Source organism: Protopterus annectens, chromosome 8.part0 (assembly GCF_019279795.1).
Source record: "Protopterus annectens isolate FY-2018-M chromosome 8.part0, PAN1.0, whole genome shotgun sequence".
NCBI lineage: Eukaryota > Metazoa > Chordata > Ceratodontiformes > Protopteridae > Protopterus > Protopterus annectens.
In genome coordinates, this window is record NC_056741.1 from 1,892,011,934 (window position 1) to 1,892,028,987 (window position 17,054).

Consider the following 17,054-nt stretch of genomic DNA (forward strand, 5'->3'; position numbering starts at 1 on the left):
TGATCCCCAACTGCCTCCAGAAATGGACAGTCAGACATCCTTTCAAAATCGCTGATAGGACCTCTCAGAGAAGGTATCTGTAGATCCCTAGTTCTCTGGGCCACTTCTACTGTGGGGGTGGCATCTTCCATTACAGTTCCCCCCCTCTATCTCTGGGGGAACTATCTCCATGTGAATCTTGGAAGGGATTTTCTGAACCTCATTTTTCATCCACCTTATTGGTTCCTAGAAAATGTCTGTTGATGGGTCAAAATATATGTCCACAGCAGACAGGGTTTTACCTTCCTGCTCACAACTGGAGAAAATGTCTTTAACCTTGGGACCAAATAAAGAACTTCTGTCAAAGGGAGCATTGACGAAGGAAGACTTGAACGGTTTCACAAAATCACACAAGTGCATCCATGCATGTCTCCTTATGAAAATGTCTGAAACTGCCTTGCATGAGGTACCTTCAGTAGCATGGGAGATAAGTCTCATGCAGAAGTTTGAAATGGGTTGGAGGGTAGCCAACTGTTAGGCAATAGCACTTTCTGCCTCAACAGGTATGGTTCCAGAGAGTGATTTACTGAGTTCCTTAATCAGATCCCTCTGGAGTCTAGTGAAGTGTGCCAAGTAATTCAGTGAACAAACAGAAAAGGTTGCTGAAGCAAATATACTTCTCAAATCTGTCCAGTGCCCTGGACTGTCTATTAGGGGGTATACAGAGGAACCTTGTTCTGCTAATTCCTGTTTTGTGGCTGCAGTTACAACCATGGCATCAGCAGATATACCTTTTCTCCAGAACTCCCTATTCTTTAGTGGTGCCAGGATCCTATCTGGCTGCTTGGGGATATTAGGTTCCTTCCACACCTGTTGCGAGAACAAATCAATGAGGTCATTGGTGGGCAGAGTAACCCAGGAGGTAAACAGGCCAGCTCCAAAAGCATCCAGGAATACTAACTCCTTTTGGAAATGGTTGACAGGAGACCAAACACCATTTTATTTAAGAAATTCTAGAATATCTCCAAATTCGACATCGTCTGGTGGTGATCTTGGGGACCCTTCCATCATCAAAGTTGGTATCCTGTGTGCCTTTTGCACTTCTTTCTAGGAACTTCTTTGGTGAGATTCTCTGGAAAAGGATCTGAAGAAATTAATATACCCTGCCAGGTATTTTGGTGGGTTGCCTGGTCTGGCTGTCCCAGAGGCACATGTGGTTAAGGCTCTAAGTGGAGAGATGAATGGAGTTGGGAAGTCAGAGCTGAGGGTGGTGTTCAGATTCTGACAACAGAAAAAGCTCTCTCCAATTCCTTGAAAGCAGAGTGTCTTGGACAGTAGGAAGCTACCGGCTCAGAGAAAACATGTTTCTGAATGGTAGGCTCCCTCCACCCCAAGAGCAAACCACTGAAGGAGGGAGTCAGGGTTCCTGTGACGTTGTTGAACATTTAGATTGCTGAACGCCTAAATGTCGACACCTAAATGTCGAACGCTGAAAACCGCGAACGGACAATTATGCAAATTTTTTCCTACGGAAAATATTTGCTTGGCAGTCATTGGGAATTTGCCCTTTTCTCCAATGTAGAGCAATCTCAGAGTTGGTATATTTAGTTAGGAGGTTGTGGGGGGGCACAGCCCCCCATGTCGGGGGTGTGGGGTGAAGCCCCCCACTTGGTTAGGGTTTTAAAGTTCATTTGTTTTTTGGCCAAGCAAATTTTTTCATGTGAAAAAATTCACGTAATTGGCTGTTCGCTGTTTTCAGCATTCAACATTTAAGTGTCAACGTTTAGGCATTTGACAGTCTAAATGTTCAATGTGATATAGAAGTGGGAGTCAGAGTAGAGCTATCTAACACCGAAGCTCTGAAGGGTAGAGATGGCACTGACAAATTTGGAGTCTACTCCAACACTCTGGGACTGGTGCCAATGCTATGGCTCAGAGAGTCATCCTGCTTTGAAATGCGCAATGCTGGTCCACTCAGAGATGCAATTGGAGTCGAGGAAACCACGATGTTCAGACCTGATTTGGACTACTACAGAATCTTCAGATCTGACTGCTCCAAAAGCAATAGTTAAATCAGAGAAGGAGGTAGAATTAGTTGGGTAGTACTAACGAAGGTCTCCAGATCTGGTCAGAGCCGGAAGGACTCCCATTTAAATCTGCATTGAGAGGAACCTCCTCATAATTCTGTCCACATTCGCTTTGGTCAGACGTCTGGAGGAATGAGTAGAAGATGCTGTAGATGGTGCTCTTGAGTGATGGCATCTAGGAGACCTCACCAAGAAAGGAGAAGGTAGTTGAGATGAAACTGGATCCAGTACCAATGGTGGAAATTGGATCTGGGGAGACTTATCAGAGTTTTCTGTCAGATCTGAAGGTTTTGGAACTTTGTGAGGTGGTTGTGATCCCAGAGTCAAGGGAGAGGTTGGATCTGGGGACTACTTTTTTGCATCCTTTTTATTGGATTTCTTGTGGTTTGAGCCCCAGATTATGCCGTTGACTTGAAAAGAAGCAAACCTGTTAAGATTAGTTTTATTTTTTTGATTTATCAAAGCCCTAGGATTAAAGGCTTTGTGTATGTCACAATTTGAATCCAAATGCACAGGGTCTAGACAATAGATGCATTCAGAGTACACATCAGACAGGGGGGTATATTATGGCCACAGGCCATACATTTCTTGAAACCCGAAGGCTTCTCTTCAGACATCGTAAACAACAAATCCAGCAAGTACCAAAACAACAAATAGAAAAGGAAATATTTTTTGTTTAAAATACAAGAAGAATAGAGTAAGAAGAGGTTACCAATGATGGTAAGAAAATAAGTATTAAAATAGAACAAGAAATGGGATACCATTAATGGCAACAAGATTTACATACAACAAAGTGTAATAAGAAAAAATGGAGGATGGAGCTATAGAAAATTAGGAATAATTCTAATAGAGAAGATTTGGAGAAAAATCCAAAGTTAAAATTCTCACTCATAAAAAAATCAGCTAGTCAAACCGAGAGTTTGCAGTGACCGCATCCATATGCTAAGATGGCAAATGACATCTGAGGAATGTTAGGGGACCAGGTGAATTGTGGGCAAGGGAGGAGCTTGAGAGGTTCAGTATTCCATGATCTGGTAAAAGCAGCTGAATTGGATATAACCCAATAGCTGAGGAATGAATGAAAATGACAACATCAGATCTTGTTTTACCCACACTAAGATTTTAGTAAATACAGTTATTATTCCTAGAGTAAAAGAAAAACTGAAAACATAGAAATCAGTACCATTGTTTTAACTATTTAGAAATGAATAACCATGATCTAATATCCTTATTTGCCATTATACTGTATTTATCTGGAGTAAAACATGGGGTAAAACAGATAAGGGACAGATAATTGTCATGAAAATGAAGCATCTGTGTAATCGAAAGCCCATTAAATAGATATGATATGCTTGCATTCCTTAGTTGCTATTTGACTGCATATGGATGGCTTTTGTCTCTTTTGGCTGCAACAATCTCTGTAAAGTGTGGAAACTCATTTTTATCTGTGCCTGTGATTCTTTAATAATACTGCTAACATATGCATTTATGTAAATGTGGTTATTAAGAGGAATTGTTGAAGTTTCACAACACTGTCGCACAGGACATGCAATAATTTATCCAACAACCAGAAACGGAAGTAAATCTTTGTGATGCATTCCAGTTTCCTCGAAGAAGAAAAAAAGTATATACCAACCTTTGTGATTATTAATGATGACACAGTTGTTAGCACTGCTCCCTCGCAACACTTGGCTTTCTATTTCAGTTCTCAGCTGGGAGGGTTTGGGGACTCTGCATACACTCTCCTGTGTTGGTGTGGTTTTTCTCTAGGTGCAGTTTCCACCCATGTCCCAGAGATGTAAGTGATATGACAATCCAAACTGCCCACAGTAGTGCATGTCATGTGTGTCTGTCCTGAGATGGACTGACACCCCATTCAAAATTAGTTTATCTGCCTTGCTGTCACTAAGTGCTAGGCTAGGTTGTTCTGAAACCCTGAACTTCAATAATGGGTAACTGGATAATGTAGAATGAATAATGATCTTTTGTTGTAAGTGTGAATGATGGACTTAATCTTTGTGTGATCTACCAGCTGTGTAAAAATATGTGTCTTTCTACCAGATTTTTGCATTTATTTCAAGAATGCTCATTTATAGCATTTATTACTCTAGAAATTGTTTTTGATTACTAGCAATAATTTGCAGTACCTAAGGCTTTTTATAAAAGCATCTATTTTACAACTTTCTACAATCTGAGTTTAGTTATTTACTATGCAAAGACAGACTTTTCAGATGATGCTTCACTTTGTTTCACTTAAAGTGCTTTATTATATATTTAGTTAGTAAGAGAGTATGTGTTGTTGAGCTCTGCCATGCTTCACAAGAACTGAGAATGCCTTCAAATCTTAGATGACCTGCTGAACTGAGCCAACCATTTGTTACTGCCGCTTCCAGCAGATGGCCCAGGCTTACTGATGTTTTCTGCAGACATCAAGGGTTGTAGCTCCTGCTTTTGGATGCACTCTGTACTGTTGCCACTGCTGAGTCTCCCACTCACTGAAATAAAGTCAGGAAACTGGAAGCAGGTATAATGTTCGGGAACCACCTGGCTAGTTGCACTAAATGGGTCTTCTAGTCTGGTCAAGCTTGGTGCTTTGAAGTTAACTGCTGTGCCAGTTACTGGTGGAGAAGCGGTACTTTCAAGAGAAGAAATACTTTGGTTCCATGCCTGCTGCATATCCACTGGGACAATTTTAGTGGTTTCTGAGGAAACACAAACAGCAAGATCTCCTTGATCAACTTTCCAGGGCAGCTGTTGTTCTGCTGAGGTCAGAGGGGAAGGCAGGATATAAGGACTTTGAGAGTGTTCCTTATTACCTAATGAAAAAACAAAACAGAGATTTATGTTATTAATAGTAAATGAATTGATTAGAAGGTAAAATACAATTGAATAACATTGGAAATAAAACAAAGATACAGAAATATTGTGCCAACAGAGAAGAGAAAAAATATACAGTAATAATATTGTCTTTTTATTATTGTCTTTCAGAATGACTGAAAAGTAGGAGATGAAAAACAGATTTGTGCCAGCCTCTGCAAGGACTTTTTAAAATAATGAGCAGCAGGTATAACTGTAGCTTAAGAAACAAACCACACAAGCAATAATACTGCTGAATATCTAAGCTGTTTTTATTTCTCTAAATGCAGGCATTGTAACATAATTAAAGTGGTTACTTATATTTTTATTTATTTATTTTATTTATTTTACATTTGTTTACTGAGAAAGTCCGACTGGACACATGTCCATTTTCAGCGGAGACCTGGGAAGAAAAGCTTCACATGAAACAAAAGACAATTAGAGATAACTAATATCAGTGGCTACATACAAATAGTTTACATAAAGTTAGTTTACATACAGGTAGCTTACATTTAAGTAGTTTACATACAGGTAGTCTTTAGTCTTTCTGGTTATTATATTTGTAAAGATCATAATGTACACAGAGCTACATTGATTGGTACATGGGTTGTAGAGGTACTTGAGATTTGAGCTTAATTACCATGTTCCTAAGTCTAAGCATCACAAAATTACATTAAAAGATTTAACTTATTACAGCCTAGTAACACCTCTTGGTGTTTCTGCAGTTACATTCTACTGGTGCCTTTAGGCCTGTAATATACTCTGTTCAGATTTGCTTTAATAATTTTAAAACCATGCTACATACAAAGGTATTGAAAGATTTCATCTTAAAGCTTACATGATAGACAACAAAACTGTACTGATATCTGACCACATTGTAGTGATTGTTAGGGGATATTAATTGTTTTTTGTAAAGTATTTATTTATATTGTTAATTTTATATTTTTGTAAACATCTCAAGTTACCAAGTAATGCAGACATAACTGCTTCCGCTCATCATATGAAAGCTTACAAATGAAGGCATCAAATACTGCTTACAGTAGATGAGTACCTTGAATGGTTTTGGAGATATTGAAAGTTGATTGCAAAATGTTGCACAATATTTACCATGTTTATTATGACTTATAAAATGAGGGTGGCCACAGTGGTGCAGCGGTTAGCGTTGTCACCTCACAGCAAGAAGTTCTCCAGCTCGATCCTCCGCTGGGGTGCCTTCTGTGCAGAGTCTGCATATCCTCCCTGTGGTCGCGTGGGTTTCCTCTGGGTACTCTGGTTTCCTCCCACATCCCAAAGACATGCTGTAGGTGGATTGGACACTCTACATTGACCCTAGGTGCGAGTGTGTGTGTGTGTGTGTGTGTGACTGCCTTCTGTGGAAGGTTGGGGGCCGGGCTGGCAACTTAACACCGTAAAACTCCACTGCCAATCGTGAGTGGACAGGTGATCCGCTGTGGCGACCCCTAACCAGGAAAAGCCAAAAGAAGAAGAAATATGACTTATAAAATCCAGTTAAAGACCTAAAATCTAATTAACACTACCACTGTAAAGATTCATTTGTGCTGAGCAGTTTGCTATTTACGTATCTTTAGTAACTGTTACAGCTCCAAAGATATGACCATTTGTTTGAAATGTGAGACTACAACTTGAGTTTGTTAAAAAGTTCAGAATGCAATCACTGGGAGTTAAGAGTAAAAACTTTAACCACTGGAAAGAATAAGATGGTGGTGGGGGTGCAGACTAATAGATGAAGAACACTACTAGTTTCTTAGGTCTGACATAACTTGTAACCTTGAACATGCATGCTCCAGGGCAGAGAAGTAAAAGCCTTTGTCAAATGTGGGAGTAATACATCCAATTATTGTTCCTAATCTGTACTCATATTCATAGAAATTCAAGCATATTTGTCAGACACAATGTCCCACTGATTAATCTTTGCTAATTAAAAAGGTGCAAGGGGATAACATACCAGCTAGATGGGTGATCACATAAAATCAGAGCAGGAATAGGATCTGGTTGTTGTAATCACCCCTTGGAAAAACTACTGAGCAGTACAAAGGGGAGTGGTGAAGGCCAGCAGGATGCTGTGATATATAACTCAGGTAGAGGATTCAAGGCAAACTAGTCACCTTCCCCACTGTACAAGGCACTAGTAAATGTAAGTACAGAATGCATCATCTCTGCCCTTACAGAAAAAAGGAGTCTGGTTTACCACAATGTGTGCAAAGGAGGTACTAGAATAGTGATGGGTACAGAAAGTCTGAATTATGAAGTAAGACTGAGATTAATTGACACATCTACAAGAAAACAGGATGATTTTATCATAAAGACACACTCTACTGTCGAGTAATAAATGGTTGGAATGGGGTTATTTACTTGTTTGTTTGTTTGCTTCCTTCCTGAATAGTTCAGGGTTCAGTTTTAAGGCCACTTCTCTTTGGAATTTACTTCATGGAAGTCAAAGTTAGAGTTAAGAGTTTATGGCTGACCAGGTTTGCAGATGACTGTAAACTTGGTACCATCATAAACTCTCCAGAAGACACCAAGATCCTCCAAGTGAGCCTTTCCTGAACAAATAGCCGGTGTCAAAACTATGGCCTAAAACTAAATGCCAAAAGATGTATACTATTATTTTTCTGAAAGCATGGTGTCCCCTGTAACTGCCACATTGACAACACGCCCTGAAAATCAATTAAGTAGTTCGGGACTTGGGAACCTATGTAAGCAATGAACTGTCTTTTGATCACCATTTATTCACTATTGTAAGAAAGTCCTTCTTCATTGTGCAGCTTATTAGTAAGGGTATGGTGTACAGGTTTAGGGATGTGATCATTCCACTGTATTCGGCACTTATTAGGCTGATCATTGAGTATAATGCTCCCTTCGGTATGTATCTGTCCAAACACTTGACACAACTTGAATGACCACAACACTTTCTAACCAAGAAAATGAAGAGCCTAATCATAAAACCTATGGTCAAAATCTCAAAGCCATGTACTCTTTTCAGTAGCTTACAAGCTACTGAGAGATGATCTCTGCCTCAGTTATAGAGCCTTAACTGATCCATTCCTTTCAGACCAATTTCACATATGAATTCCAATGGTGACAAACACCCACACTAGAGATCTTAATCTCTTCTGCAACATAAACATAACATGTTGGCAGAACAGATATGTATCACAGAAAATACCACTTCTCTGGAATAGTCGTTCTCACCACATAAAGGAAAGTAAAAGGAATGTATGGGAAAACACAAATTCACCTGTACATACAATTACATGGGCTATAAACTTCTTGGGAATGCATGGTCATGCTTTAAAAGATCCTCATGGATAAATAGTCTTGTATATACCTATAACCTGTGAGTAGATGGGCTGGTCCAAGGACTGTTTTCAGCTACGTCCTAGGCCAAAGGCACAATACTGAGGACGACGGGGCAAAATGGGGGACAGCTACATGCAAAAGATCCATAGGATCATAGGAAGTTACTAGGCTATTGGCCGTGAGGCCCTTATAAACATAGCCAAGAGTTTAGCCCATTTACAGATAAATCAGCAACTGATGCTCCTGTCTAGCAGGGACACAGCTGGAATCCCAGGGATATATTTTCTATTTCCCATCCAGTTATCCAGGTTGCGCTTAAAAGGGGTAAAGAGATGCTCTGCTTGATGTGGAGAGGGAGTCTGTTCCACAGATGGGGGAGTCTCTGGGACACAAATCTGTCCTGCCAACAAGTCCTGTTGATGTCACAGACCAGGTTGAGGCCGCATGTGTGGGTTACTCGAGTGGAGCTTGACTTGCGGATATGCAGCAGTCCCATCAAGCCGGGGTCCAAGATTGCCTTGTATGCCAGACAGAGGGTCACCTCTGAGGAGTCTGTATGAAGCAGAGTAGAGGGATAGGGTTTTTAGCCTATCTGTGTATGGTACATTTTTGAGGCCCTGGATTCTCCTGGTGAGGAACCTCTTCAACCTTCAAGACAGATTTAAAATATTATTATACTGAGAGGGTGTTCGCCCTTGGAAGACGCTAACTTAAGGAATTGTAGAATGTAGAAAAAGGGGGTATAAGGGTGCTTGAGAATAATGGAAAAGGAAGTTTAGGGGGTACATCAATTAGCTAGACTCAATAAAGCTTTGGTTTTGTAGGTTAAAAGATGGGATTAATGATGTCTGGGTATGAAGAAAGAAGAAGAAGATGATGATTAACATTAAGGGGAGAGGAGCTGTAGCAACCATTTGGCCTTGATAAATCAAAAGTTATGTAGTTATTGTACTGATAGATCGGCATAGTCCTGTTTTGGACTCATCTTCTGCTAGGACTAGTGCCAACTTACAGTCACCTTGGCACCAATAATGACTTTCACAGGCTTGAGCACCTCCTCTTACCCATAATCACTTACGCATGATCATCTCATGCCAGATCTGCTCCTAGCATATGCAACCACACAGTTCAGCTTACTGACATCCGCAACCCCTCCTGCCAGGCTGGGGAAAGGAGAGTGTCACAGTAGAGAAGGATGAGCCATGACCATGCAGATTGGGCATTATAGTAATCACATAACTTCAGAATCTGACATGATCTGGTTTATACTCTTTACTGTTACAATGTAGTCCCAACTAACCTGGGTGCCTCAGGAAGAAGTAACTCGAAAAAAAACAACAGCAGCTCCAAATTGCACACAAGACCTAAAAATTACATCCAGGTAGTAATATTTCACAAAATTGTCCAGAGAAGTCTTTGTAACATCTGTGAAAATATCACTAATAGATGCATTATGGAAAAAGAACCTAGCAGGTGGCTTCTTTGCTCTTAGTGTGAGCTTTTGGCTTCCCTTCTAAAGGATTCTCATGCTTTCAGTATGATGTAGACAAAGTCATTTTAGAAATGTTTATGTGCAGTTTGTTAGCAACAAAGGAAACAGATTTATGGCCTTCCTAAGTTATTTTTGTATGGTGAGTCATAGGGGGCACAGGGGAACAACCCAAGATGGTGATGGAAGAGGCCAAAAGGCCTTCTCTGTGGCTAATGGAGAATGTACAGACCAACCAGCCAACCTCCCCTTCTTCTGCAGTTTCTGAAGGACCTCCCTAAACTTTGGTTTGCTGCAGAGAGATACAGGGAATCTTTCTCAGTTGATGTGTCTCTTCTTGCACTGCCTCTTGACAGATTTCCTTTGTGGAAAAGATTCCAGAGAGGAAGAACCTGAGGAAGACTCATTTGGATTCTTGCATAAGATCTGTCAAAGATCATCTGGCTCTCTTTCCCAGTGGTACATAAGCTGTCCTTAGGACTGAAACCACATAAACAGTGGACCTTGAGAGATCACCCATGACACAACATCTGGAGAGCCTCTGTAACAATGGTTGCAACATCAGTACCAAACCTGACATCAGTGCTGTTGCCATACATGAAGACCCTGGTGCTGATGGATTGATTGCACCAAAAAGGCCAAGCATCAACATCAGCCCCCAGCAGTAAAGACTTCAATGTTGATGTCAAAACCTGCTACTCAACCCCAAGATATCGAAGGCTGAAAATTCAAGTTTCGGTACTGAAGATGTTAACACTGACCTAGGTACTAAGTCTACTTGCCAAAGGAATGAATGGCACTAAAAGCACCCATGCCAAAGGCATTCAAGCCAAAGGCATTCAAGCGGGCGGCAGTGCCAGTGCAGAGAGAACCGACTGGGTTGGCTTTGGAGTGTGATAACCTTGAGCAAATCAGTAACAGATTTGGGGCCATTGAGGAGAAAGGAGGAGGTCTAGGGAGGATATGTTCTTTTTCCAGTCCAGAACCAGAGGAGGATGGGAGGAACTCCAAGTCCCTTTGGGCCTGTAACATGGCCCTAAAAAGTATGACATAATCAATGTTCATGAGTTAATTGTAGGAAGAAACACAACTAGCAGAAGGGTCTCAGAATGAGAAGCCCTAGAGAGGTTCACTCCTGCCAGAGAAGTAAAACATTCACATTAATAAAAATACGACCTTTTGCCCCAAAGGGAAAACTTTCTGGCTACTGTTGGGGATAATTTGGGCACACCAGAGTCAACGGAAGACTTGCTATCCTCCCTATGATGAAGGGTAATGGGGGGAGGGGAAGAAGTCTTTAGAACTAGTGTGCTCTTTTATTTCAGAAAGTTCAATTTATCATCCTTATGAGAGTTTTTTTTCCAAATATAATTTTTATTAGATTTGCAAGACTTATAAGAGAAAAAAACAGAAACATATCAAGACACAACATAATATATTATATACAATTATCAATCTTGCTATACAAAAGGATTGCAACCATGTAACAAGCAGACATATTCCATCATAGCAAGGCAATAAAAAAGAAAAGAAAAAAATAAAATAAAAATAAAAGGTGATAAAAGAAATACTTCTATCCTAAACACCCAGGGTAGCTGTATCAAAAACATGAACCTTAGGGATAGAAAGTAGTGAAGAGACCCCCTTATAAGAAACTAATGTGATACAAGAAAATATATAATTTGTCCATATTTAACAGGAGAATTAGTGATGGTTAGAGGAAATAATGTAAGTTTGACTAATGAGTAGAATAAAGAAGAAAAAGGGGATGTATTGTGAGAGAACACTATTCACAATATTTACAACTTGAATGCCTTAACAAATGTCTAAAGGGACATCATACTAATGTGATTGACAATAGATTATCATCAGCATTAATTTGTTATAGGACTGAAAAGTACGAACACAAAGGTCTTCACAGATTCTGTTAATAGTAGTGTTTGTTGTATACAAATTATTTTGATTGAATTAAGTCAGAGACTGCACCAGTATTTCTGGAAATAGTCTTTTTTCTTTTTACTGTTAGAGCAAAATTTATGTGCAGATATATACTTAATTGCCATAGTTTTAAAATTCTCTCAAGAGATTACTGAGGGATTTACCCAGTTCTTAACTATAAAGCATTTGAGAAGAGCACACAGAGTTATTAAGATGTGTCTCCGAACACCTGTTATAGGTTTAAGAATAACATTCAGGATTGTGGTTTGCCAGGAAAAAGTGGTCTTCTTGTATCCCATTTTTTCCAGTTGAGCTCTAAGAGAGCATCATAATTTATATATTTTTTGCAACTCCAAAAGATGTGGAGTAAATCTACATGCTGGAGGGAACAAAAAGGACATGCTAGGTTTTTGCTGTACCCAAATTTGAATAGAACCGCAGGAGTATAGTAGGAGTTATTATTGATCATAAGTTGAGTATAAATCAAATTCTTAAAAGGGGTTAGATTAAGGGTATTCCGAATAGCTTCATATTTGAACTCAGTAGAAATTTCACATTGAATGTCATCCAGTAATTGGAGTAAAAGAGCGATTGTTGATATTTGATGTTTATCAAGAGCTTGTAGGCATGAGATATTATTTTGTTCCTAAGGGAAAGGGTTTGATAATTGATTGTGCTAGAGTTACGTCTTGTTCACTAACTTTGGTGTTTGCGAATTTTTGTTTTATTAATAAATTGTCTTAACACAGGGTCATATCTTCTTGGGGCCCCAAAAAGTTCTTTAACAGCAGCAAAGTTACTGGAATGGTAAAAATGCTATACAGTGGCATTTTTAATTATAAGAAGGCTAGATAGGTCTATCATTTTATTATTAATTGTTATATTTAGGTTTAGGTGAATTGGATGGAGAACAAGAAGTAAGAGATGTTAGAGTTTCCATAGAATCTTGCTGAGTAGTCATCTTTGGCTCAATTTCTTTTAATATTTAGTATAAATTGGTACAATATGACTTGGTCTCCTTTCCTTTTTCCCTCTCAATTCCAGAACTCAGTTTTTGAAGAGAGGCCTGTCACCATGCAGCTGCATCCACCCAGTCAGTCACTGAAGAGATAAGCACAGGATAAGTCAGGTAAAATGTTGAAAAAAATCCCAAAAAGTTGCTGATTTCCTTTTTCTTGTATGTCTTTTAATCAATATTTATCACTTTTTGTAAAATTAAACGCCAGATGCGGGTTATAATAAGCAGATGAAAACAGCTGTTGCAGGAGCTGCAGAAAGTGTGTGCTCAGTGCATAGTGGCCAACATGGAATCCTTATGAGAGTTGTCTTTATTCTCACAGGGAGTTTCAGAGGATGTAGCTTGTCTGTAGATCTCACCACAGGAGATCAGTCTTTTTAGAATTAACTTCAGAAACTAACACTGACACACACACACACACGCGCTCACGCACACACACACACACACACACACACACACACACACACACACACACACACACACACACACACACACACACACACACACACACACACACACACACACACACACACACACACACACAGCAGCCCAGCAAAATGGCACCAATCTCTTGGTGGGGGAGGTGGGGAGACATCAGCAGACTACTGCAAAATAATAAGGGAAAATCACCAAAAACCAAGATATCATATCCAAATGAAGAAATCTAAAAATCCAAGGACCTGAGCACCCAACTATGAGCAAACTTTGCCTATATCAGGTGACACAGAGCAAAAAAAAAACAAAAAGCCTGGGCTATTTAGGACCATTGTACACAACAAATAGCATCAAGCAAGATCTGGAGTGAGATGATGACACACAATGGATTATGGTTAAGGGTGACCAGCTAAAGTTTGGAAGAGAGAGTTTTGATGGCAGGGTGACTGAGTTAGTGATACAGTGCTAGTAGTAGTAGAGCAGAAACCTGAGTACATCAGATCCAAAGGTTATCTTCTGTCAGTATCTTGGTGTGCTTATCATGGTTATTAGCCAGTAAGCATATTCGACTTTGGCTATAACTACCCTGTGATGTAAGGCCAACAGTTATTGGGGTTGTGAACTGGGTTCACTTCAAGTCTTCAACCTTTTCCATAATTCAGGTACAAGACTATTTTTTAAGAGATAGTGGGGAAAATTAAATAGATCAACTAGAAAGACCTTGATGTCATTTAGAAATAATCCAGAAGTCTGATATTCACTTCGGCAGATTTCAGTCACTCCCAATGTCTATTTTCCTAGCAGTTACTCCCAATATCTATTAAAAGAAGCATGACAGAAAAATAAAAGTTGAATTAAAGTACTTATGTTGTTACTGCATCCAAAATATTAACCAAAGTATAACAAATACAAACAATGGAAAAATATTGCATTCATACAAATTGTTGGAGTTTGTAAAACTGCAAAGTGCTTCTTTTGTTATACATTATTTGTAAATCATGATTCATACAACGTCGTCTTGTGTTTATTTTATTACTTAATCTTCCTCTGAGATAAACAGTGAATTTGCAAACCTTGGGTCATAGGATATTTGGTGCAGATCTTTGAATGACTCTACTTTATGATGTAAAGTTTATTAAAATAGTTCCACCAATATGCTTTAACTTTTTTCAAGCAGGTGGTACATTTATACAGGAGAGAAACTTTTAAAATAACTTAGAACAATCAGTAAGGTCTGCTTTAGTAAAGTTAGATATGTTGCCACATTGATTAAGTATGGGTGAGTCAGAAAACAGTAACTATAGGTACAGTTTCCAAATGTGGAAACAAAAAACATGTCTGTACTTTGTTAGCTGAATTAATGCAAGGGTCTTCCTTGTTGGATTCTAATCTGGATAACATCTTGTCAAACAGTCAGAATTTGGCACAGTTTTCAGGAGTTTTCATACTCAGTGACAGCTGTGCAGTCAAACACATACACTGACTGCTATATTACTTGTTGATTATACAGGCAAGCTTGTCCTCTTGCTATCAAGTTCAACCCCTCCCCTGTACTTGTAAGCACCTGCATGAAAATCAAGAATCCACAGTGAGGCTATAAATCATTATCAGATTCAAATGGTACACAATTACATACCTTATTTACAGGGAGTCCCCCCACCCCCATCATATTTTGCTGGAGGAACATGTGTCTGTATTGGGTAGAATGCAGGAAGCAAACTTCTAATCCATTAAGGAGGTTCCTCATCATACATTAGTTGATACACTAAGAACACATCTGTTCTAAGTTTGAGGATCTTCCTGGATGGATGCTAAGCTGGGCAGAATACCAAACAGTATCCCTTATCTGGGCTGTAGGAACCAAACGCCAACCCCACATCAACCAGCTGCTTGACTCTTGGGTGGGACAAATAAACCTGACTCCTGTGAAATGAACAAGCAAGCAACCTAAGGAGCATATAACAACCAAACCTCAAGGCAAGAAATAAGCACTGCCTGAAGCACCCCCTTAGGAAGCCACAACTATGAAAGGGTTGAGCCATCTTGGGTATAGGCAGCAGTCACATCTCTTTGGGGACCTGGACAGTCACACTCCAAAAAGGATGCAGGTGTGATATAACAGAGAGAGTGAGTTATCTGCTAAATACTACTGTCAGATTGGAGATGGAATAGGCCCTTCCCATCTGTGGCTCCAAGGATGGGTGTCAGCAACATGTAGACAGAGGTAAAGCATTCCAGCAGCTGTATACCATAGGTGCTAATGCAGGGCACCACTTTAAACTTACTGAAGAACCCTGCCCACAGATATCTTTATAAGGGTCCTAACACAGGGCACAAGAATGCCTACCAGCCTCTCTCCTCCAATGAAAGGTATGAACAGAGACATCCCCAGAAATGGGGTCATTATTGTTAATCAGCTTGAAGAACTAGGTAACATAAATTGTTCTGACCACTCTGAGAACAGTGACGTTCCCCCTAAAGTGGGAGTATGGACCCTAATCCTCCCATGACAGAGATGTGGTGGGAAAAGTCTCTTGCGGATAGGTATCCTTAGGAGGAGAGAATGACCAATCACCACCTGCTGTAGATCCTGGCCTTCCTCTATGAACTGTAACTGGGAGCCAGCCAGGGATCAAGAAGTGACAAGAGCCCAAGCTAACCCCCCCCCCCCAGAAATGATGCAGACCTTAAGCATAAACCAGGGGTTATTGCCATGTAGCACTTTCTCCTCATAGGAGCCAATCTGCTGCTATATGAGTTATAGCAGGATATAATCTACATAGCTAAGGCTACTGAAGCAGTGATCAATATTATGAACATTTACCAGATATCTCTCAGCAATGAAACCTTCCCCAACACCCTGCCAATCCTAGTTGGGTCCCCCGGACCAGAACTTTGATCCACAGCAAGTGGAAATAATTGAAGATCAATCATAAAACCCAACACATCAGAGGAGGTCTCAGGGCCTGTAAAACTGGGAGTGAGCTGTACAGTTTCCACTCACTGTCAAGAGCTACCCAGGAGCTCCAAACCCAAGACACATGAGATCCTAAGTGGAGAGACTCAACCCCACCCTAGGGAGAGAGAGAGATATCAGCTTGCCTGTTTTGGCCAGGTAAGGAATAGGGTGAAAAGAAGACCAAAATCCTCAGGAAAAAAATGAGGAAGTTTACCTTCAGTGGGGCTGGGCTGTACTCCCCTGTCTGGAAGCCAAAAATAACACTTTATTCCCCCATCTCAAAATGAGGACCACCCCACTTCAATGGAGTAGGGAATGGGAACCCTAGATCTCTAGAAAGTTCTAAAATCAACCCTGAATCCTCACATTGAATGACTAGGGCAATATCCTCAGGAAATTAGATATTAGATTATTCCTGAGTGAAACACAAAATCCACATCCCATTAAGGGAGAAAGAGTGTCTCAACAGAAGGGACTACCCAGGCTGTACCAGGGACCAAGCAGGCTCCCCCAGTCTTTCTGCATTACATGTCATTCCACCCCAAAGGATACAGGGTCCTGTGGAGGGGAATGACACTGTCACAGCAGAAGGGGAGGTCCAGCTAAGGCCTACACCCAATGATACAACAGAGGTCAGGAAGCCTTTGACACTCTTGTTAAAAGCAGGTTGTCAGTTCAGCAATTCCAGTTCACTCAACAAGAAAAAAGGAAGGGAAACAAAGCATGACAGCTAAGACCATGAGCCCAGACCAAGGGACCCTAAATGACCCTAGACTGGATGCAGACATTAAATCATTCTCTATGTGAAAGATCCCCAAGGGAAGACCTTCTTCTAAAACCAGTCAGAACAGTGTCTACTTGCGACTATCCCTTTGGGAGCTAAGAGGAAATCTCTCCAAGTGTGTCTTGCCAATGATGACTACCACTTAGGCAACTTAGAAAGAAAAGAACCTTGAATGAGAACTAATCTAG

At 40.2% G+C, this 17,054-nt stretch overlaps 1 protein-coding gene across 1 annotated transcript in view; it reads right to left on the reverse strand.

Moving 5' to 3' along the window:
* Positions 1-1,634: 1,634 nt before the first annotated feature.
* Positions 1,635-17,054, reverse strand: part of SLC9A5 (solute carrier family 9 member A5) — a 2,700,532-nt gene continuing 2,685,112 nt past the window's right edge. The window contains exon 16 of the mRNA XM_044081386.1: positions 1,635-4,882. Coding sequence (XP_043937321.1) covers positions 4,404-4,882 — 479 coding nt within the window. The 3' untranslated portion in view covers positions 1,635-4,403. The remainder of the gene's footprint in view (positions 4,883-17,054) is intronic.